The 24,032-nt window shown below is 38.7% G+C and overlaps 1 protein-coding gene across 1 annotated transcript in view; it reads left to right on the forward strand.

Moving 5' to 3' along the window:
- Window positions 1–1,890: 1,890 nt before the first annotated feature.
- The window catches only part of Ift57 (intraflagellar transport 57), a 59,323-nt gene continuing 37,181 nt past the window's right edge, over window positions 1,891–24,032 (forward strand). Inside the window, exons 1-5 of the mRNA XM_021184843.2 lie at window positions 1,891–2,203; window positions 4,549–4,711; window positions 5,852–5,970; window positions 8,823–8,913; window positions 14,582–14,650. Of these exons, the coding sequence (XP_021040502.1) occupies window positions 1,992–2,203; window positions 4,549–4,711; window positions 5,852–5,970; window positions 8,823–8,913; window positions 14,582–14,650 (654 nt within the window). The 5' untranslated portion in view covers window positions 1,891–1,991. The remainder of the gene's footprint in view (window positions 2,204–4,548; window positions 4,712–5,851; window positions 5,971–8,822; window positions 8,914–14,581; window positions 14,651–24,032) is intronic.

Raw genomic sequence — 24,032 nt, forward strand, 5'->3', positions numbered from 1 at the left:
ATCTCCCAGCCTCCAGATAAGGGTCACTGGTGAACCTTCCAATTCTGGATTGTAGTTCATTCCAAATATAGTCAAGTTGACAACCAGGAATAGCCACTACAGATAGCTAAGAAAATTAAAAACTAATTTGTCAGGGGGTAGAAGCAAACTCAGTCTCTCCATTAGTCTTTACTAATAGCCACTAGCTCATGACTTATAAGGCAGTGCTATTTAAAAAGCAGTTCTAAGGTTATGGATTCAGCTCAGTGGGTAAACATTGTGTTGCTTAAGTTCAGTTCCCCAGAACCTATATAAAGAGGAGGACTATAGTGTGGATTTATAGTTCTACAGAAATATAAAAGGCAGAGATGGGAGAATCCCCTAGACCAGTGGTTCTCAAACGCTAAGACCCTTTAATACAGTTCCTCGTGTTGTAGTGACCGCAACCATGCAATTGTTCTCATTGCTACTTCATATCTGTAATTTTGCTACTGTTATGAATCATAATGCAAATATCTGATATGAAGGATGTCTGATATGTGACCCACCCCACACACACACCCAAGAGGGGTCTTGTGACCCACAAGGTTGAGAACTGCTGCCTTAGAAGTTTACAGAAAAGCTGTCTGTCTCAAAGTCATAGTCGAGGACTGATATAGAAGGTTGTCCTCTGGCCTCCGCATGTGAGACGTGCAATTACCCAGTTATCCTTGGGTTTCTCATCTCCATTTTATTTTCTACATAAATCAGTAGTTTTATGTGTGTCTTTTATTTGATGAATAGCAATGTTTTTCATTTGGATACCTTTATTAGCATTAGAAACAAGGCTGATTAGAAAGAAAAACTCTTCGTTTTATCACAAGGATTTTTACAAATATGATCCAGATTTTAATTATTCAAAAATATGATCCTCCTACATTATTTAGGGTGTGATATAAGATGTTGATGATCCCTTAGCAGGCACAGGGTTAATCAGAGAAATGTTAACACCTCTTGCTTCTGAGTTAACTTAAGAAGTAGCTAGGCAACTTCTCTTCGCTTCACTTCTTATTTTTAACTACTAGAAAGATTGCCTGATGCAGTACTCTTCTTAGAATTGTAAGGATAAGTCACATCCTTGGTCAGTTATGTCTCCATGTGTTTTCTAGGTCAATACCTGCTGACATAATAGCAGAAATGTTCTTATCTAAATGTAAGTGCTACAATGCAGCACTTCCTTTCCAGATACTATATTTTGTGGGATTTCATTAGTACTCAAGAATTTAAATCTGCATGGGCTCGGAACAGATTGAGGCCAATGTATGTGTAGTATAAATCTTTTCCCAAGCTGCCCTCTTCCAAGCAACCCGTTTCCTAATGAAGTGAGATAGGATCCTTGTAAGACTTTAAGCCTTATTTAGAATACACTAGCAAGTCTAGCACTACCTAATAAGCAATTAAGAAACAGACTAGCAGTCTTGTGTGTGGAATTTCTGAGGTAACGTGAACCTAAGGACAGCGAGTTTCACCACAACTTCCCACTTTGAGAAAATAAAACAAGAATCACTGAGCAAGCATAACCTCCAACACTCTGTTCCGCTTCGTTTCAGTCCTTTGAATTGCTACCTCCATGACCAGATGTCTGTTCATTCAGCAGCCCTGAGCAGTGTACCAGATCCTGTGCTTCTCTTGGCTGTACTGAGCATGCAGCGCTAAATAGCTGGGGACCCTACGCCTTTAAGGCGCGCGGGAGAGGCCGAAGAGGTGGGGGACGACACGACACGCCCATAGGGCGGAGCTACCTCCTAGGCCGGGGACCAGCATGGCGTGACGTCACGAAGAATCCAGCTTTGATTGGCGAGAATTTAGAGAGGCCGGCTGAGAGCGAAGGAGGCGGGTCTGGTTGCCGTGGTGACCGGCTGCCCTGCGGTCGCCTGGTAACGGTGGGGACTGTGCGGTCTGTGGGGTGCGGGCGGCGGAGGCCGCAGAGATCCTGGCCCGAGCCCAGCCGGGCGCTGGGGGTCTGAGCAGGGATGGCCGCCGCGGCCGCGGTGATCCCGCCGTCGGGCTTGGACGATGGGGTGTCTCGGGCTCGCGGGGAAGGCGCAGGGGAGGCTGTGGTGGAGCGCGGGCCGGGAGCGGCCTACCACATGTTCGTGGTGATGGAAGACTTAGTGGAGAAGCTGAAGCTGCTCCGCTACGAGGAGGAGCTACTCCGAAAGAGCAATCTGAAGCCCCCGTCCAGGTGCGTGCCTTGCCCCAGCGCCGGGTGCTGGCTGGACCCCAGGGGGACGCTCCCCCTAGGTGAGGCGAAGACCCCGCGCGGGGGTCCGCACATCCCTTCCTCTGGCTTCTGTGCTCAGGAAGGAAACTTCCGCACTGAGGAAGGTGGAGTTTTTCAGACTTGATCATTTTGTGGAGAAAGTAAACAAGTTTTGTAATGGCAGGGAGGACTGGGGAAGACAGTCTGCCCATTTTTCAAAACAGTCACACACCGTCTACCAAACACAAATCTTGTTTTAAATGTAATTAAATACCCAAAGTAGAAAGGGTAGAAAAACCTATCTCTAGAGATGAGCGCCCTTATCATTTAGATCTCTTTCTAGTTTTTGTTTTCCTTTGCTAGACTTTGTAAACTAACAACTGTGAATACTTAGGACATATCCAAGCCGCACTTGTTATGTAGTAAGTAAACTTGTGGGCTAATTACTATGGTTCAAACGACTTCGTGCTTTTGCAACAACAATACTCTTAGAAAATGGGAAGTGGAGAAGGCAAATGAAATAAGTGTTGGAATGGCCCTCATTATAGGACCTAAAGTTCCGGCTTGCAGTGGTGGGGAAAGTTTGGAATATCCCCAAGGCAGAGCCTTTGGTTGTCAAGAGTGATAGACAAAAGTCCCTCATGTAATCATGGTAGCTTAGTGATAACTGTGTTTTATTGCTTTTCCTTCACTCTAAAGCCCGTGTTTGTTTTATTCTGTAAGAAGAAATTAAAAAGTTATTTATCGTACTTTCTTTTCCATCTATGGGTAGGCACATATCATTTCTCTTGGCATTTTGAGCTCTTACCCTCTCCCAGACAGGTCTGGAAGGATTCTTAGGCTTGTATAAAATCTGCCCACAATGCCAAGTTAGTCTGTAACAGGAGAAAAATTAGAGAAGAAAGATCATCTTGATCCTGATCCACAATAGAAGTTTCTAGATTGGGATTATTATTTAAAATAAATTGGTCATAGTAATATAGATGGCCAACATTTTTGGTGGGGATAAAAGTGTTAAGTTTTTCAGATTTATCTGTCAAACAAAGGGAAAATGGACTTAGTATTAATAGTAATATTATTAATGAGCTCTTATTAATACCTTGCTGTACTGAAACTCAAAGCTTGAGCAAGACACCTTGTACCACGGATTTGTGTGGAGATATTCTAGCCAGTAGGTCAAGGTGTTGCCACCAAACTTAACACGTCCTCATCACGTGGAAATGTAGGAAGATGTTGCCAAGGCTCTTGTCCAGGTGTGCCTTTTCAGAAGGTCTGGAGGCAAAGCATCTGTAGGTGATTCTGATATACCTTCATGCTGCCGAATCACCATCACAGGCCCACAGTATCTGTCAGTGTCCCTTCCTCTGTCCTCAAGGAGTGATAATTAATAAGGAATAAACAGTTATTGGTGGGTAAATTCCTTGTAAACCTGTGCCTGAACATTTATACTTTCTAGATGGAAAAAGTTTAGAAAATAGAAGTATAGATCACTGATTCTTATGTAATTGGTTTTATACACACACAATTTAAAAACATGATGTCATTAGTCTCTTTAAATTCACATATATATATATATATATATATATACACACACACACACATATATATATGTATTAGTGATAGCAACATAAAGCAAAGCAGATCTCTGATTAACTTTTTGGATGATGCTAGTTGTACCTTTTATGTCCTCCTTAGCTCTGTACAAATCATACCCTCATGGGAACATATCTAGTACAGTAATGGAATTAGCAAAGTGCAGCAGTGGTGACGTGTGGGGACCTCATGGAGGTTCTTGTTCCTTTCTGAAACCCTGCACCATCTAAGTTGAGAACTTCTGAAATGTACCTGTGTAGGGTTCCATTCCCAAAAGTTATGGTTGTGCAGGACTGAGGGAAGATGCTCCTGGCAGCACTTTAAGGAGTTGATTGGAATATGTAGCTAAGATGTTTGGCATAGCTGGTAGGCTACAACCAGTAAAGATATGCTAAGTTATTAGTCTCTTTAAATACACAGTTGCCACTTGGGGGGTGGAGGAACTTACTCATGACCAGTTAATTGATTTTGACCAAAGCTTTATGCCATTCTCAAAAATTACTACCTTCCATTCCCTGGTTGTATGGGTTTTTGGTCAAATATTTTGTGTGCTGTAGGGATTGTCCCTTGATACTGGCTCAAAACGTTCTGGGTGCCGTGAATCACTAGATCGTTCAAGAGTCTTAATGAAGGATGCTTGAGGGACAATTAGCAACTTTGGACTTGTCTGTGTGGCTTCCTTACTGTTGACTTGCTTTAGCTTACGCATCCAATCCTCCCTTCCTTTGAAACAGACACTACTTTGCTCTGCCTACCAACCCAGGCGAGCAGTTCTACATGTTTTGCACTCTTGCTGCGTGGCTGATCAACAAAACTGGCCGTGCCTTTGAGCAGCCTCAAGAATACGACGATCCCAATGCAACTATATCTAATATACTCTCTGAGCTTCGCTCTTTTGTAAGTGAGATACTCTCTTCTCCGTATTCTCAAACTGTGGATTTCAATAGTAACAGTTCAGTAACAGATGCTAGCCTTTTAGATGACTCTTTTGGAAGAGTAGACAGACAGACTGATAATTGACTGATATGAGTGATTTTTAAATTTATTTCAAAGTAAGACCTTCCCAGAATTGTTGATACTTTATGTAACATGATTTCCACTTCTAAAATGTTACTATAAGCTCTCTTTAGGCCGGATTAATAATATTTTTTTTAAGTTTTGTAAGCCTCAAAAGTAAATTCTTAGGTAGTTGCTTAGCTCTTCCCCTCAAGGGATCATTCAGAGTATAAAGCAAACAACATACTTTGAAAGGGTTTTGGATTTGTTAGATTTCTCACTTGTACTTTTGTTTCTGAATTTTCCTGGGGAAAGGCAAGAAGGCATTTTTGACACAGGTTGCTAATTTTCATAAGTGAATCACTGTATCCTTTTTTTAAAATACATTTTACCATGGTAGGAGTTTTGCTGATAACTTTTCAGTACTGATTTGTTTCCCTGTCCCTTTATATACATATACATATATGTATATTTGAAATTACAGAAAGTCAGGTATTTAATCCTGTATGGAGGCTACAGTACATTCTTTGAAGAGACAATAAATTAGGATATTAAAAAAGGACAGAGGAAAGATTTGCTGGTTTCTAGACTGAACACGGTTACAGAGATCACCCCTGCAGTCTGCCTCTGGATTTTCCTCAGGTGTGCTGGGGAACACAAAGCAACAGTGTTGAGCTTGCATGTCCCATTCTCCACAGTCAGCAATCTAACTGCTTATGTGAATCCTAGTTCTTAACCAAGCTGGGCCTGAGGCGGTCACAAGGGTGGGCTAAGGGTGAGTGGACCTGAGAGGTCTGGGAAGCATGTACGATGGGGGTGTAAGTGCCTTTTAATCTGGTACTTTGAACATAAACTATCTGTATTTTCCTTTGTGTAAATGTATCAGTGGACTGAAAAGACTTAAGAAATGAATGCCTAAAGGGATTATCTTTATCTTGTCATTTGAGAAGTGGAAAAATTATACATGTGCTCAGCAGTTCTTTGCTGAAACAATCTTGACCTCTGGGATGTAACTGACAAATAATGTCTTTATCTTTTCAGGGGAGGACTGCAGATTTTCCTCCTTCAAAATTAAAGTCTGGTTACGGAGAACAAGTATGCTATGTTCTTGATTGCTTAGCTGAAGAAGCTTTAAAATATATTGGTTTCACTTGGAAAAGGTAACGATTACCACCCAGACAATATTGATATTACGGACTTAATGGGTTTTGTTGTTGTTGTTTGCTTGTTTGTCTTGTTTGTCTTGTTTGTTTCTGAAGTCTAATCAAAGTGACAAGAGCTGACTGATTGAAACTGACAATGGCACTAAAGATTGATTAAGTGTAGACAAAATCAGAATGCTTTCCAAATCTATTCTGAAATGATGTCATCCATTCGGTGCCTCTCCTCTTTGTAATTATTGTAATGCTTGCCAGTTTGGAGAAACTTTCTAAGTTCTCTCTGTGCTTGTATTTATTTATACCCACAGCCATTGTGTGTGCATGTCGAGGGAACTGAAAGCCTCATATATAAGTGGGAAGAAATTAATACAGTACTGAGTGTGGGACTTTCTTTTCCCATGCTCAGTGGCAAAAATAACCCTGATGAAGCCACTTGACCTCATCTTGGATAGTGTCCATAGCTTCTCTCTGCTCTGAAAGCACATTGTTTATTTTTATGATATTGAAATTATTTACAGGTATAACTTTGTTGCTACAAATTCATCATATGTATTCTTTGGTAATTAGCATTGCACTTAGTTCATCATATATGTTCAGTAGATATTGATGGATAAATAAAATCAGAAGCTACTGCTTTTATAGGGTATGATAAAAATATATACATTTCATCTTTTGAAAGCTGATAGATTAGATTTTATTTACTGATTATTAGATATTATTTATTCATAAATTAGAATGTAGAACAGGATCCAAATAAAATATGACTTAGCATTGGTGTTTAGATTTGAACAAACTTCTGCAGCTAAAAAGATATATATTATTCCATGCTAATATATTTAAACATACACAATTACATTTATGTAAAAATATACTTCCTTTTAGTAAGTACTTCTAAAACTTATAAAAATGTATTTGTGGGTGTTTGTATGTATGTGGGTATATACAAGAAACATATTTAAGAATAGTTATGCACATATGTATAACACCAATGAAAGAAAAGAAGGCACTGAATTTGAAAGAGAACAAGGAGGTGGGTATATGGGAGGGTTTGAAGAGAAGAAAGAGGAGGGGAATGATATAATCTCAAAAATATTATTAAAACTTACCGGATTTAAGCTGTCATTGGATTTAAGCATATTCAATAACTGATATCCATTTACTTTCAAGGTAAGACATGGCAATTTCCTTTGTTTCAACCCAAACATTTCTATCCCGTTCATTGTAAAGAATGACTCTGCAATCTCTAATACTACTGGTTAGATTTCAAGAAAAGATCAATTACATGATGTGCTGCCCTAGTTTGTTAGTTACTAAGTGTATCCCAGTGTATGGTTGCTGCATTGCAAGCTATTACTGTTTCAACACTATTCAATTTGTACTTTCTTTGTTTCTAGTATAATCTTTGTCTTGGCCTGTAGATTTTGACTTGGGTAATTTGTAGGAACTGTATATACATGGAGAAGAAAAGAAAACATTTGAAAAGTAATAAATGTTGGAAACTCTATCACCTATGTAATACATAAATTACACAAAACTTTCTTATTTATAGGTTATTTTTATTCCTTACTATTTCAAATGACTTTTAGAAGAACTTTGTTTTTGAGATAATTATATAATTCTAACTTATGAAAATTGGCAAATTTATCATACAATGTTGAATTGGTTCATAATAGTCTTTTCTTCCTATTACATGTTAATCTGTATAGTTTGTTAAACTTTTTTAGATATATGTTTTTAGAATTAATTGTCACAATAAATGCAAATATGTCTAGGTATTTTTAATGTGAAAATAAGTAGATCTTAAGGGGGAAATGGTTGTCCAACACTTTAGTGTTAGAACCACTAACTGGACTTTAGAAATCAAAATCGAGCTTGCTCTCTCTATAAATATAAATTGCATATTTGAGCAATGTGAATTGAAAATTAAAACTATAGACATACTAAAAGATCAGAGAGATATAGGAGGTGTGGCTCGAGGGTAATACTTTAAATATGTAATATTAAATCAAAGGTCTGGACAAGAAAACGTGGCCAAAGTAAGAATTATAAGTCTTTACTATTTATGATTCTAAGTAGTGAAATTAGGGAACAGATTAGATTCGGTAAACATTAATTTTCTTAATTTATAAAAGTTAAAGAGTATAAATCTGTGTTTTACTAAAAATGAATCATCAATTAAAATATATAAAGTTACTCAATCACTTTTATGCCTAACAAATTTAAAGAAACACTGATTTTTTTCACTTGTTTATTGGCACACATTATTTTATGCATATTGGTAAAACTATTGAAACAGTCCTTACTATTCTTGGGAGGATTAATTAGGATAGCATTTTGGAAGCCAATTTTGGTAGTTTGCTAAAACAATAAATAACAATTACAAAGTCGTTGATGTAGCCATTCTACATGGACAAATTTATTTTAAAAGATCTGTCTAGTAATAAATTTACAAATATGACCTTTACAATTTATATAGCAAACAGTAGATATGACCCTAATCTTTAGTCACAGGCTGAGAGTTTAATTGTAGAACTGCTGTTCAATGGAATGGAATGCATATGATATTATGTGGTGTGTGTGTGTGTGTGTGTGTGTGTGTGTGTGTGTGTGTGTAAGTGAACATGTTAGATGATAGTATAGTCAGCATTAATTTATTTTTGTAAGTGTACTTTTTACATTTAGTGGTAGACATCTTTGCTTTCTTTAACATTGAAGTTTTGGAGAAAACACAATAGATTCACTGGAGGATAACAAAGGGAATGGTCCCACAACAAACATCTTTGGCATTCCTCACAAGACACTTTTGATCTTACTAAAAATTTTTAAGCATTCAATAAATCTTGTTATTTCAGGCCATCATACCCAGTGGAAGAACTAGAAGAAGAAACTGTTCCAGAAGATGATGCCGAGTTAACATTAAGTAAAGTGGATGAAGAATTTGTGGTAAGTGTGTAGCCCAGCTGCCCTAAGGCCTTGCCTTTGACTTGTTCTCCCTCCGCTAACTCTCCTCCTGTGTTTGTCTGGAATGTGTTTTGTTTCTAAGTGCAGTACCATCATCAGTCCTCAGGCCTTTGTTTAAGTTAATATTTATGGTCTTGAGTCAACTTCAGAAGAGATTCTAAGTGTGTGTGTGTGTGTGTGACCAGTTATATGAATAATGTTTATTAACAAACATGCATGATCTTAAAAAGCAATTACTTGCAAAAAATTAGAACAGAAAAATAGCACTCAGTTCATGTTTGGCTGAATGTGGTGGTGCACACCTGTGATCCCGGATTTGGGAGTCAGAGTTGAGCTGAACACTGTAGAATGTGTCCACATACTTTGACCTGGACTCGGGATGGGGCAGAGAACTTATGTAGTGTTTTTCTTTCACAAACCAACTGAAGATTTCATGGGATTTTTTAAGCCAGTACATAATCCACTCCATATTTCAGAATAAATAAGCTATATAAGCTATAAATTTGCTAGTTGTTGAATTATCTTAATATTACAAGTTAATAAATAACCATTTAATAAATTGGATTATATCCAAACAGAATCTGATGTAACTGATATGACTTATTTACAGACGATAGTAACATGAGAGTGACAATTTGTGCTGTTTTACAAAATTAGCTGTCATCATGACTGTCACTGTGTAAAATATGTACTAGTACCAGTATATTAATATTTGTTATAAATAGAATAATTAAGGTAGACTCTGTTTAATATTTCTCAGTATTTTAAAGCATTTTAATATATATTTAATTAAAAGTATAAAGGATACTTTTAACCATATTAAAATACATGACTCTGCATGACTTTTGTGAATTTTTTTAGCCCCAAGGCTGAATGTCATTCTAGCCAGGCTAGCCTAGTACTCTCACTATATAGCCATAGTCAAGTCTGGCCTCTGGTTCTTAATCTAGACCACAATCAAACCAGTCAGCTTAAAAAAATATTTTTAATATGATAAAATTTGAAAGTCAAGGCAGAAAAATGTAGTCATCAATTCTGCAGCAGCTATTGAAACCCTGTTGTGTAGGAGGCAGTAGATAGCTCATGGCCTGGAATCCAAAAGCAAGACGGTGCTGTATGTGATCCAGGAACTTTGAGAAATCGGAGCTTCTGGGGTTGAGTGGGGTGCAGCGTCAGCTGAACTGGAAAAATAATTTGGGCATTTATAGAGATTCAGACTTTATTGTTCAATAGACTTTCCACTCAGGACCAGAAAAAAATATCCTCATCTATTCTCATTTATTTAGTTATATTCCCATTTACTTAGTTATTTCCGTTGTCTTTTTAATAACTAATAGTGTATTAGTCTACACATGGACCTAGTATACCAACATTTAATTTCAAAATTGTCCCTCAAAAATACTAGTCAAAGAGAAAGTACCCAAGGAGCTGAAGGGGTCTGCAGCCCGATAGGAGGAACAACAATACGAACTAACCAGTACCCCCAGAGCTACATGTCTCTAGCTACATGTTTGGCAGAGGATGGCCTAGTCGGCCGTCAATGGGAGGAGAGACCCCTGGTCTTACAAAGATTCTGTACCCCAGTATAGGGGAATGCCAGGGCCAGGAAGCAGGAAGCAGGTGGGTTGGGGAGCAGGGGGAGGAGGAGGGGTATAGGGGATTTTCGGAGGGGAAACTGGGAAAGGGGGTAGCATTTGAAATGTATATGAAGAAAACATCTAATAAAAAAAAAAGAGTTAAAAAATACTCATCAAAGGAAAGAAAAAAGACTATTATCAGTAGGGGGAAAGCTAAGAGGATGCTGTCTCATCTTGTTCTCTGTCATGGCACCAGTTTACTGGGCTTCATTTGGTACGTGTCAAGTTTTCAGTATTTGACATAGAATCTCTTAGGATTATTTTGTAACTCTTCAAAATTTTAGCAAGTTTTTTTCTTTGAGCCCTTTAAAGTTTGAAGCAGAATTGTTGAGTTTATAAGATTAGGGAAATAAACTAGACAGTAGTATTTATACTGTTCTTACAAACCAGGAAGTGAAGATCAAACCACTGGCCTCCCTCAGAGCAGGTGTCTCTGGAACCTGTTTGCCTTTGTCAAGCAGCTTGCCATGTCCCCTCTTTTCTTCCACCTCCTCATGCTAGGCTAAGGTCCCCTCTCTTCCTTCCCCTGTCATTGTTGGTAAGGAGAGCTGGGTTGGTGCCTACAAAGCCTTGCAAGGAACCCATCCATCCTGTTTAGAGCTGTTTGGGTGGGTCACAGATGATAAGGATCATTTGTAGAAACTAGGGACCTTCAAATAGAAAGTGCCAATCAAAATAAGTCACATTGGCAATTAGTTTTTAAAACTGACAATGATGCAGAGTATTCTTGCTTTATATGATCATATCTTTAGTAACAAGCAGAAGGGAATTAGTACCAGTTAAGCAAGAAGATGATAGGAAATTGTGCTTTCTGAATTACGGAGATAAATCATTGAGAATAATCCTAACTTGTTTCAAGCCATTTCTTCTAAGCTTATGCTTGAATTCCCTTTGAGTGTTCTTGTCATATTATTTAGTAAGTGAAGTTCTTTTTCTGTGTGTTATATTCTCTAAGAAGCAGGACCAATAGGACACACACACACCTTTAGAAAGAAAGTTTCTGTGTTTGTTTTTGTTTCTTCCCTGGAGCACTGGGGATTGGATTGGAACCCAGGCCTCACACATACCATGTGAATATTCTCCCCTGAGCTGAGCTACAGTGCCTTTGTACCATGGGCTCTTTCCAAGTTACCCAGAATTAAGCAGACCTAGAACACATGTAGCCTAGGAAGGCCTCAAACTTTTGATATTCTGCCTCAGCTTCCTGGGCTAACTAGAATCACAGATTTACACAACAAGCTTGACTGAGAGAAAGTTTTTACATGGAACGGAGTCACGTGACTATGGGGGTAAGAAGTCTAAAGACCTGCTCCTGACAAGCTAGACCCCAGGATAACTGATGGTGTAGTTCCTGTGTGACTGCAAAAACCGCAAGGAGCACAATGCTTTGAGTGTCTGTCTGAATTTGATCCCACAGGCAAGACAAGACTGATGCTCTGGCTTGCAGGAAGGTACAGGGTAGAGCATCTGTTGGTGTGCTTGTCCTGCTCAGGCCCTTTGGGTGGAATGAGACACAGCCACCTTGGAAAATGCAGTCCAGTCTACTCAACTCTATTGATTCAAATATTTATTTCACCTAGAAATACGCACATGAATAATATTTAATAAATTATTTCAGCATCCCATGCTCATTCAAATTGATACATAGAGTTAGCCATCATACCTACATCCCTTGTCAGCTTGGCCTCCTTTAAATTACATTTAATCTCCAAATAAAGTCAATAGCAAGATCATAATTCTGATTAAGTATATGACACAAAGTATCTTATATTTATGAAAAAGGTGATAAAAAAGAAAAACTACATTTGCAAACATAGAAGAAATATGTATGACAATACAATTCTTATTTCTATAAGAAGTTACGTAGTTATAAACTACTATTTATATCTACCTTCATTCACCACACATTCTGTATTCCCTTTGCCTTCAGGACCTCAGCTGACAGTGGTTATTTACCTGGTGACTTAGCCAACCTTCATTCCTAAAGGGTCTGGATCATCAGAAGTCTCATCTGCATTAGGTCATCATGGTTTTCCATTGAGTGTAATCAGAGTGTGGCAGTACTAAAGGATACACCGAAGGGTAGCCTGTACTCCAGACATCCTCAGTCATGTTTCTGTTGTAAGGTAGCTTAATTTCCCCTTGCGTCAGGATCAGTCATTCCAGCCAGCAGTGACTCTTCTCTTGCCTGTTGATACAGAAATGTGAGGGGCCCAAAGTATCCAAATAGTGTTTGACCATGCAGCTCAGTAGAGTCATCATTATGTCTCCTAATGGAAGTGTTCTTCCATTTGGAACAAGAATCTGTAGGCTAACAGAATAATAAAGTCACAGGAACTAGATGCAAAGATTTTGCTAATGGCTAATTAGAAGTAGTGGTGTTGCTAATGTTTGCAGCCCTTAATTCCTGAACCTATGAATGAGGGCTTTGAGAGAAACATTACCATATACCGATGATGGCTTATGCTAGAGTCTACTATTAAAGCCCCGTCCTGTTAGTGTTCAATAAAGTTCAAGTATTGGCTGGCCACCTGTGTAAACAGTACTGAGGAGGTCAGAGTAACTTTCCTGTAACCTTGTTTCTTCAAACAGCAATGAGTCATTGGCATTTTAATGAATTACTCCGGTTGTTGCATAGTACGAACACAGAATACACTCAAGCCACTTTTCAGAAGTGTATTGACTTAGCATATAAACAAGTCAGTTGTGTCTATTCCTCTGTGCCCCCATTATTACCACCTTAAGTAAAAACAAATGTTACCCAAGTGTATAGAGTATATCTAAACTGTCTTGTGTAATGCTGAATTCTTTCCATTTCTTCAAGGCTTAGAGCCATATTCTCAAGCCTTACCTTAGTGGAGTAGATCTCAGATAGGACCTTAGAATTTTCATTCCAACAAGTTCCCAGGCGATACTAATGTAACTGGTCTCAGCATCCCATTTCCAGAAGGCTTACATTTCTCAAATCTGAAGGTAAAGGCCATAAGTGAAATCTCCCACTGCAACTTTGAACAGTCCTGCTTGTAGAACCTTTTGCTCTCTGATACTCACTTTTTGCCTGGTTTGTTTGTGTTTCTGTTTACAAGAGCCTATGACTTGAGGACCAAGTTTTGTTGGCAGCATTATGATGTTCAGTGTCCTTATGATTGAGATATTCTTGTTAGATTATTTTTACCTACTATATTACTACAATGGCATTGTTTTATATGCTAACAGACGTTCCTGCTTATTTTCTGTGTATAGAACAGAATCTCAAAGGGTCACTTCCTACCCACACCCCACAACCAACTGCACTCAGGTGAGGAGCAGTTTGGAATCCCTTTGGGCTGTCCATTTAAATGGATATGAGGGCAGAACACCACACATTACTATTATACCTTAACAAGCTTGAGCACCCAGAGTGCTTTGCACACATAGTGTGAAAAGTGCATCTTCAGTTCTGGAGAAATGGCTCAGTGGCTAAAACCTTGCTGCTTTTCCCAAAGACCTGACACCCAGCTTTCTGTCTTCCGTGAGCCCTGGAACACATGTAGCATGCACAGGCACAGATACAGGTACAAACACATAAGAACACATTGGTCTAAGTGCATCTGCATGCACCTGTCCCTGGAACCAGTGAACTGACTTGTGTCTTTCAGCCTTCATTTCTCTTCATTTCAGTCTTCTTGCTCAGAATTCCATAAACTTGCACTATTTCATGCATGCCACTTGGGCCTATTTGTCTATTTTTATGTTCATCAATGAACTGTAGCAATTACTCCTTCCCCTCCTACTTTTCCCTCCCTTTTTCAGTGTCTGCAGAAACAGGTTTTTTAAATGGCACCATCAAAACTTCAAAGAACATATGAGCTGTTAATAATTGTGTGCCCTACTTTATGCATATTTATTAGACTTTTAAATATGCTTTACGGAGTCAGTCATATTAAGTTCAGCATAGCTTAGGATATTATGTATTTAAAAATCTATTTTTAAATGATAGGTTTTTTAATTTGAAATATTTTTATTTTTCAAAGGAAGAGGAGACAGATAATGAAGAAAACTTTATTGATCTCAACGTTTTAAAGGCCCAGACCTATCGCTTGGTAAGTGTCATTGGCTAATCAATCAGCATACGTGTTCTGCTGGAAATCTGGCCATTTGCCAGGCACTATTTTGTGTGCCTCTTGAAAATTAGTTATGCAAATTGTTTTCCTATACATGAAATGTTACAATTATAACAAGCATAAAATCTAGAAGGGTGAATGAGGTTGCCTCCTGCCTGGGGAACCCACACAGTGCCTCTAGGGCAAACTGAAAATGTGTTTGCTAGATGCCATTTTTAATTATGGAAAGCTAAATTGCTCTCTTTCAAGTTATTACCCATTGAAGTAGACCAGGAATGGATGACTTCTGTTTATAGGAAATTACTTAAGTTGTATTTCTGTGAAATAAAGTAGATTCTGTTCCATTGTCAGGCATTGCTTTATGAAAGTTTCTCTCTGTTGTGATAACAAAATAAATCTAGTCTATAATACTATGCTTACTGTAAGTGAGCTATTTTAAATGAAAGTTGTGGTGCTTTGCATTTTTATATGTATATCATATTTCAACAATGTATATATCTATGTACCCTCGAAAAAGTAGATCTGCAGTATATTCTTATTGGTCCTCTATTTTCTTGTCTGAATCCTCAAAGCCAGTTTAGATCTAGTTTTTGTTTCATTTGAAAACTTCCTAGAGCTACCCCAAGATGATCTCTCTATATATTGTTTACTGCCTTAGTGTTGTTGATTTTCCAGTAGTTATTATCCCTGTGTTTGTGCTTATGTGTGCATGTGGGTGTACATGCATGTGTATGCACATATGTGAGTGTCCTGACTTAAAATGAAATGTAATATTGTGCCAAATGTATGGCTTAAGCTCTGTACTTTACTAAGATTCTAAACTTGGGCAAATTTCCAAGCTTCTTGGGAAATGTGATTAAAAGTTAAATGCAAACATAGAAAATGTTTACTATATGCTGGCTAAAAGCATTATAGTGTTTCCCAAGCATCTCTGATTTGTAAGTTTCATCATGACAGGGATAATTGTCTATTTTTTAACATTTCTCATATTATAAAACAAAGTATTGAATAAATGATTTAATAAATGAATATACTATAAGCTTATTTTTAATTTTTAAGTTAAAATATAATTATATTAATTAGCTCCATTTACTTTTCTTCCTCCAACTCCTCCCATGCCTCTCCTCCTTAGCTCCATCTCAAATCTTTGGCCTTTTCTTCCTTTGTTATTATTGATACACAAACACACACACACACACACAGGTGCAAAACTATAAATAGAACCACATTCTTTATGCTGCTTGTATATAAAATACATTAGAGATAGCCACTTACTATTGCATAGCCAATAAGGGAGCTTCTCCTTGGAGAAAGACTTCATCTCTCAGCATCCCTTAGCTCCCAGTAACTCTTTGTGTAGGGGTAGAGGACTGTTAGATTTTCCCCTCCCACTTTAGCACATCTATGGGTGTTGTCCTTATTTGGGTCTCATTTGGGTAGCTATATTGAAGTATTATGGATGACACTTTCCTGTCATTTCTAGAAAACATTCACAACAGACTTCTGGTCCTCTGGCTCTTACAGTGTCTGTGTCTTCTGTTCTGCAATGTTACCTCTCTGCCTTAGGTGCAGGAGTTATGTTCTAGTTTATCCACAGGGTCAGGTACTCTGATCAGGTGGCTCTCTGCACTTTTGCTGTGATTTTCTGTAATGATCTCTGTCTGTTGTGAAGAAAAACTTCTTCAGTGAGGGTTGGGAACTACAGTTGTCTGAAGATAAGTACTTAGAATGCGGTTGAAATGTATGCTACTTTAGTAAGTTTTCCTAACAGCAGTGGCTTCACTAGACCCAGATAGTTTGCTAGGTTTCCAGTGTCAGGCATGACTCCTTTCCTGGTGTGTGGACATTAAATCCAATTAGAGAGCTGTTAGTTACTGACACGATATGAGTGCCACTCTTACAGTTTTTAGGGACATCTTGCCTTGTTGGCCATTTTTGTGGGTCACAGTCTTCACAGCTGGATAGCTATTGATTAACTATTGTAATAATTATAACTATTGAGTCTTTCCTCTCCTGGGAATAAACAAACATTCTTCCTCTTATATTCCCTCCTCACATTCTTGCCTTCAGCCTTGGCTTCCCTCCCCCTCCTTTAATTAAAATCCCCCATTTCCCCTTTTCACTCTGAATTAGGGGTATTTTTATTGATCGATTGAAATTCTTGGTTTTTTCTTTTTGATTTTTTTAATTGGATTTTTAAATTTACTTTTTAAATGTTATCCCCTTTCCCGGTTTCCCTCCCTCCTGGAAACTCTCTGTCACATCCTCCCTCCCCCTGCTTCTATAAGTGTGTTCCTCTCCCCACCCACCCACCCACCCACTTGCACCTACCCATCCTTGATTCCACAACACTGGGGGATCAAGCCTTCATTGTACTAAGGACCTCTCCTCCCATTGATGCATGACAAGGCCATCCTCTGCTACATATGCAGCTGAAGCCATGTGTACTCCTTGGTTGATGGCTTAGTCCCTGGGAGTTCTAGGGAGTCTGATTGGTGGATGTTGTTGTTCTTCCTATGGGGTTGCAAACCCCTCAACTCCTTCAGTCCTTTCTCTAACTCTTCTATTGAGGACCCCATGCTCAGTCCAATGGTTGGCTGCTAACATCCACCTCTGTATTTGTAAGGCTCTGGCAGGGCCTCTCAGGAAACAGTCATACCAGTCTCTTTTCAGCATGCACTTCTTGGCATCCACAATAGTGTCTGGGTTTGGTAACTGTATATGGGATGAATCCCCAGGCGGGACGGTCTCTGGGTGGCCTTTCCTTCAGTCTCTGCTCAACACTTTATCTCCATATTTACTCCTGTTAGTATTTTGTTCTCCTTCTAAGAAAGACTGAAGCACCCACACTTTGGTCTTCCTTCTTCATGAGCTTCATGTGGTCTATGAATTGTATCCTAGTTATTTGGAGCTTTGGGGCTAATATCCAATTATCAGTGAGTACATACCATGTGTGTTCTTTTGCAATTGGGTTACCTCACTCAGGGTGATATTTTCTTTCTTTCTTTCTTTCTTTCTTTCTTTCTTTCTTTCTTTCTTTCTTTCCTTCTTTCTTTTTTTTTGATGGCCTTTATATTTGTCTAAACAGACTCCATACATGAAGAAATAGTTCTTTTTTATTAGATATTTTCTTCATTTACATTTCAAATGCTATCCTGAAAGTCCCCTATACCCTCTCCCCCTGCTCCCCAACCCATCCACTCCTGCTAGAACTATTTTCTAGTTCTAGCCATTTGCCTAAAAATTTCATGAATTCATCATTTTTAATGAGTAGTACTCCATTGTATAAATGTACCACATTTTCTGTGTCCATTCCTCTGTTTAGGGACATCTGGGTTCTTTCCAGCTTCTGGCTACTATAAATAAGGCTGCTATGATCACAGTAGAGCTGATATCAAAACCACACAAAGACCTTACAAAGGAGAACTTCATACCAATCTCCCCTAGGAACATTTATGCAAAACTACTCAATAAAATTCTTGCCAACCAAATCCAAGAACACATCAAAATGACCATTCACCAGGATCAAGTAGGCTTCATCCCAGAGATGCAGGGATGGCTCAATATACAGAAATTCATCAACATAATCCACTACAAAAACAAACTCAAAGAAAAAAGCCACATGATCATTTCATTAGATGCTGAAAAAGGATTTGACAAAACTCAGCATCCCTCCATGTTGGAAAGATCAGGAATTCAAGGCCCATACCTAAACATAGTAAAAGCAATATACAGCAAACCAGTAGTCAACATCAAAGTTAATGGAGAGAAACTTGAAGCAATCCTACTAAAATCAGGGACTAGATAAGGCTGCCCACTCTCTCCCTGTCTATTCAACATGGTACTTGAAGTTCTAGCTAGGGGAATTAGACAACAAAAGGGGTTCAAAGGGATACAAATTGGAAAGGAAGAAGTCAAACTATCACTATTTGCAGATGATACAATTGTATACTTAAGTCATCCTAAACATTCCACCAGAGAACTCCTAAAGCTGATAAACAACCACAGCAAATTAGCTGGATATAAAATTAACTCAAACAAATCACAATAGTCACAAACAATATTACATACCTTGGTGTGACTCTAACCAAGCAAGTGAAAGATTTGTATGATAAGAATTTCAAGTCTTTGAAGAAGATCTCAGAAGATGGAAAGATCTGCCATCTCACGGATAGGCAGGAATAATAGTAAAAATGGCCATCTTGCTGAAAGCAATCTACAGATTCAATACAATCCCCATAAAAATTTACAGATCAATTCTTCATAGAGTTAGAAAGTATTTTGCAAATTCATTCGGAATAACAAAAAACCCAGGATAGTGAAAACTATTCTCAACAATAAAAGAACTTCTTGGGGAATCATAATCCCTGACCTCAAGCTGTATTACAGAGCATTAGTGATAAAAAATTGCAAGGTATAGGTACAGAGACAGGCAGGTAGATAGTGGAATAGAATTGAAGACCCAGAAATGAACCCACACACCTATGGGCACTTGATCTTTGACAAAGGAACTAAAACCATCCAGTGGAAAAAAGAACGCATTTTTAACAAATAGTGCTGGTTCAACTGGTGATCAGCATGTAGAAAAGTGCAGATCAATCCATTCGTATCTCCTTGTACAAAGCTCAAGTCCAAGTGAATCAAGGACCTCCACATAAAACCCGATGCACTGAAACTAATAGAAAAGAAAGTGGGGAAGAGTCTTGAGCACATGGGCACAGAGAAAAAAACGTTTTTGGTTGGGAGACTATTAATGATTGCTTCTATTTCTTTAGAGGATATGGGACTGTTTAGATGTTTTAACTTTGGCACCTTGTATGTGTCTAGAAAATGGTGCATTTCGTCCAGATTTTCCAATTTAGTTGAGTATAAACTTTTGTAGTAGGATCCGATGGGTTTTTTTTTAATTTACTTTTTCCATTGTTATGTCTCCTTTTTCATTTCTGATTTTATTAATTTGGATACTTTCTCTGTGTCCTCTGGTTAGTCTGGCTAAGGGTTTATCTATCCTGTTGATTTTGGTAAAGAATCATCTCCTGGTTTGTTGATTCCTTGTATAGTTCTTTTATTTCCACTTGGTTGTTTTCAGCCCTGAGTTTGACTCTTTCCTGCCATCTACTCCTCTTAGGTATGTTTGCTTCTTTTGTTCTAGAGCTTTAGGTGTGCTGTCAAGCTCCTCGTGATGTTCTCTCCAGTTTCTTTTTGGAGGCACTCAGAGCTGTGAGTTTTCTTCTTACCACTGCTTTCATTGTGTCCCATCATTTTCAGTATGATGTGTCTTCATTTTCATTAAATTCTTTAAAAAAGTCCTTAATTTCTTTATTTTTCCCTTGACCAAGTTATCATTGAGTAGAGCGTTGTTCAGCTTCCATGTGTATTTGTGTTTTCTGCTGTTTTTGTAGGAATTTAAGACCAGCCTTAATCTGTGGTGATCTGATAGGATGCATGGGATTATTTTAGTCTTCTTGTATCTGTTGAGGCCTGTTTTGTGGCCAATTTTTGTGGTCAGTTTTGGAGATGATACCATGAGGTGCTGAGAAGAAAGTATATTCGTTTGTTTTAGGATGAAATGCTCTATAAATATCTGTTAGATACATTTGGTTCATAATTTCTGTTAGTTTTACTGTGTCTAAATTTAGTTTCTGTTTCCATGATCCATCCATAGCTGAGAGTGGGTTGTTAAAGTCTGCCACTATTATTGTGTGGGGTGCGATGTGTACTTTGAGCTTTAGTAAAGTTTCTTTTATATGTGCCCTTGCATTTGAAGCATAGATGTTCAGAATTGAGAGTTTATCTTGGTAGATTTTTCTTTGACCAGTATGAAGTGTCCTTCCTTATCCTTTTTGATAACTTTAGGTTGAAAGTCGATGCTATTCCATATTAGAATGGCTACTCCTGGTTGTTTCTTGGGAACATTTGCTTGGAAAACTGTTTCCCAGCCTTTTACTCTGAGGTAGTGTCTGTCATTGTCACTGAGGTAGGTTTCCTGTATGCAGGAAAATGCTGGGTCCTGTTTACATATCTAGTCTGTTAGTTACTCTGTGTCTTATTGGGGGAATTGAGTCCATTGATGTTAAGAGATCTTAAGAAAAAGTGATTGTTACTCCCTGTTATTTTTGTTGTTAGAGGTGGAATTATGTTTGTGTGCCTATCTTCTTTTTGGTTTATTGGAATATTACTTTCTTGCTTTTTCTAGAGTGTAGTTTCCCTCCTTTTGCTGGTGTTTTCCATTTGTAGGGCGGAATTTGTGGAAAGATATTGTGTAAATTTGGTTTTGCCGTGGCATATCTTGGTTTCTCCATCTATGGTAATTGAGAGTTTTGCTGGGTTTTGTAGCCTGGGCTGGCATTTGTGTTCTGTTAGGGTCTGTATAGACAACTGCCCAGGATCTTCTAGCTTTCATAGTCTCTGATGAGAAGTCTGGTGTAATTCTGATAGGTCTGCCTTTATATGTTATTTGACCTTTTTCCCTTACTGTTTTTAATATTATTTCTTTTTTAATGCATTTGGTGTTTTGAGTATCATGTGTCTGGAGGAATTTCTTTTCTGGTCCAGTTTATTTGGAGTCCTGTAGGTTTCTTGTATGTTCATGGGCATCTCTTTCTTTAGGTTAGGGAAGTTTTCTTCTATAATTTTGTTGAAGATATTTAATGGCCCTTTAAGTTGATAATTTTCACTCTCTTCTATATCTATTATGCTTAGGTTTAGTCTTCTCATTGTATCCTGGATTTCCTAGATGTTTGGGGTTAGGAGCATTTTGCATTTTGAATTTTCTTTGACTGTTGTGTCAGTGTTTTCTATGGTATCTTCTGCCCTTGAGATTCTCTCTTCTATCTCTTGTATTCTGTTTGGTGATGCTTGCATCTATGACTTCTGATCTCTTCCCTAGGTTTTCTAATTCCAGGATTGTCTCCCTTAGTGATTTCTTTATTGTTTCTATTTCCATTTTTAGATCTTGGATGGTTTTGTTCATTTCATTTGCTTGTTTGATTGTGTTTTCCTGTAATTCTTTAAGGGATTTTTGTGTTTCTTCTTTATGGGCTTCTACCTGTTTACCTGTATTCTCCTTTATTTCTTTAAGGGAGTTATTTATGTCCTTCTTAAAGTCCTCTATCATCGTCATTACAAGTGACTTTAGATCCGAGTCTTGCTTTTCCTATGTGATGGTGTATCCAGGGATTACTATGGTGGGAGAATTGGGTTCTGATGATGCCAAGTAGCCTTTGTTTCTGTTGCTTATGTTCTTATGCTTGCCTCCCGCCATCTGATTATCTCTAGTGCTCCCTGCCCTCACTATATCTGACTGGAGCGTGTCCTTCCTGTAATCCTGGTTGAATCAGGACAACTCAGAGTCCAGCTGTCTCTGTGATCCTGAGATTTTGGGCATGTCAGAGTTCCTGGGAGTCAAGCTGCCTCTGAGACCCTGAGATCCTTGTGTAACCAAGCTCCTGGGATCCTGTGATCCTGGGATCTTGTGATCCTGGACGTACTAGTGTGCCTGAGAGTGGAGCCCCCTCTGGGGGCTGTGGGGTTGGTTGCCAAGTTTGCACCCAAGGTAAACCAGGTCAGACCGGAAGGAACCCAAGGCACTGGTAACTTAGGCAGGAGCCAGATTTCCAGGAGCTTGAGGGAATGCCTACTGTGTCATGTGGGTCAATTATCACCATTTTTGGGGTTCAGACCTCAGCTCAACTGGAGACCAGCATGCAATTCCTCAGAGATCTTGTGATCCTGGGCGTGCTAGTGTGCCTGGGATTTGGAGCCTCCTCTGGGGGCTGTGGGGTTGGTTGCCAAGTTTGTGCCCAAGATAAACCAGGTCAGACCGGAAGGAACCCAAGCCACTGGTCAGGTGGGGTTCCTGTGTCCCTGGATCCTGCTGGTCAGAGTTACTCCTGGTGGTATTGAAACAGGTGTTGTGTCCTCCTCACCCATGATCCTAATGAGCAATTAAAATTTTATAGGATAAAATTAAAATTATATAGGATTTGTGTTGTTTATGTCTATAGATGGATAAATAGTCTGTGAAGGTGGAATTTCCCTTTGAAGAGATAGCTGATATTGAGAAGAACAAAAGTATCTTAAATTTGCCTTTGCCACTAATTTAATTTGTCACTGAAATTAGGACATATGAAGAAGGGTTTTCCTCCTCCTATATCTGAGCTTATCAATTATTTATATATTAGCTCATTTGGCAAAGATTGCATAATATATATCCTTTGGAATTAAAACTGTGTGACATTTTCACTGGAGGAAGAAGTCTAAGTGCCAGGTGTTTGTGGATGGTCAACCATGAAGTACTAATGAGACAGGAAAACCCTTTTCATATTTTGAGAAACCTGGCAGGCTTATCATATTGCCCACTAAAGCCATCTGCCTGGCACAGCTGTGACTGACTCCAGCTTCTAATGGCTCAGGCTGTTCCTCCCCAAGACAGAATTGCAGTGTAGGTTAGTAATATAGATTTAAGATCTTATATTTAATGCAGCAGGTGGGCTCACAACACAATAGAGATACCCTTTCAGTAAACTTGCTGGTCTGCATAGTGTCAAGAAAACTAGTGCACCAAACGTGTGTATGGCTGCAAACCTGGGAAGGTATGGGTGACAGCTAGCTATCTTTACTCGTGACCTGGGAAGGTATGGGTAACAGCTATCTTTACTCGTAACTTTCAAGCAGTGGATGCTTCCATCATTATTCTGTATCTTCTCACACTGCCTTTTTTTATTGAGAGACTCAGTGTCCTATTTTAGTAATTACTGACCTGTTTATTATCCACCTCATCTCCAGAATACACACACCTCTATAGCAGGAGTTCATTACTGCCTTTTTGAAAACCTGTGCCTGGTGGGTGGCAGTTACTCAGTAATCAATAATACTGAATGAACACGTGCTAAGTGTATAATATATATATATGGAATTTTGTAAGCAAGGTGTGATTTAGTCTTCATAGAGAAAAGATCTTTTCAATGGTATTTGTTGCTTCTCTGTACTATGTATGAAACACAGAAAGGTGCGTGTGTGTGTGTGTGTGTGTGTGGGTGTGTGTGTGTTCCTTTCACTAAATAAAATGAAGCCTAGACCCTCAATATGCACTAAGTAGCACAATTCTAGGATTTGGAAACCTGACAGTGTTCTCCTGGCTTTTGGTAAGATGAAGCAAGAAGAAAGGCAATGAGAAGGACATGTCAGGGGTCATGTTCTCAATAAGTAAGTAGTCAGTGGGGACAGAAGGGAGATGCTCGTTCCATTAGAACAGTGGTGACGAAATGAAGGGGCAGAGAAAGGAGTCGAGTTGCAATACGTGGTAGACATCCTGGGGAGGAGCCCTGGCACAAGCCTTCCACCTGGCTGAGTCCCAGGC

The sequence above is a fragment of the Mus caroli genome, chromosome 16 (genome assembly GCF_900094665.2).
Source record: "Mus caroli chromosome 16, CAROLI_EIJ_v1.1, whole genome shotgun sequence".
NCBI classification, from domain to species: domain Eukaryota; kingdom Metazoa; phylum Chordata; class Mammalia; order Rodentia; family Muridae; genus Mus; species Mus caroli.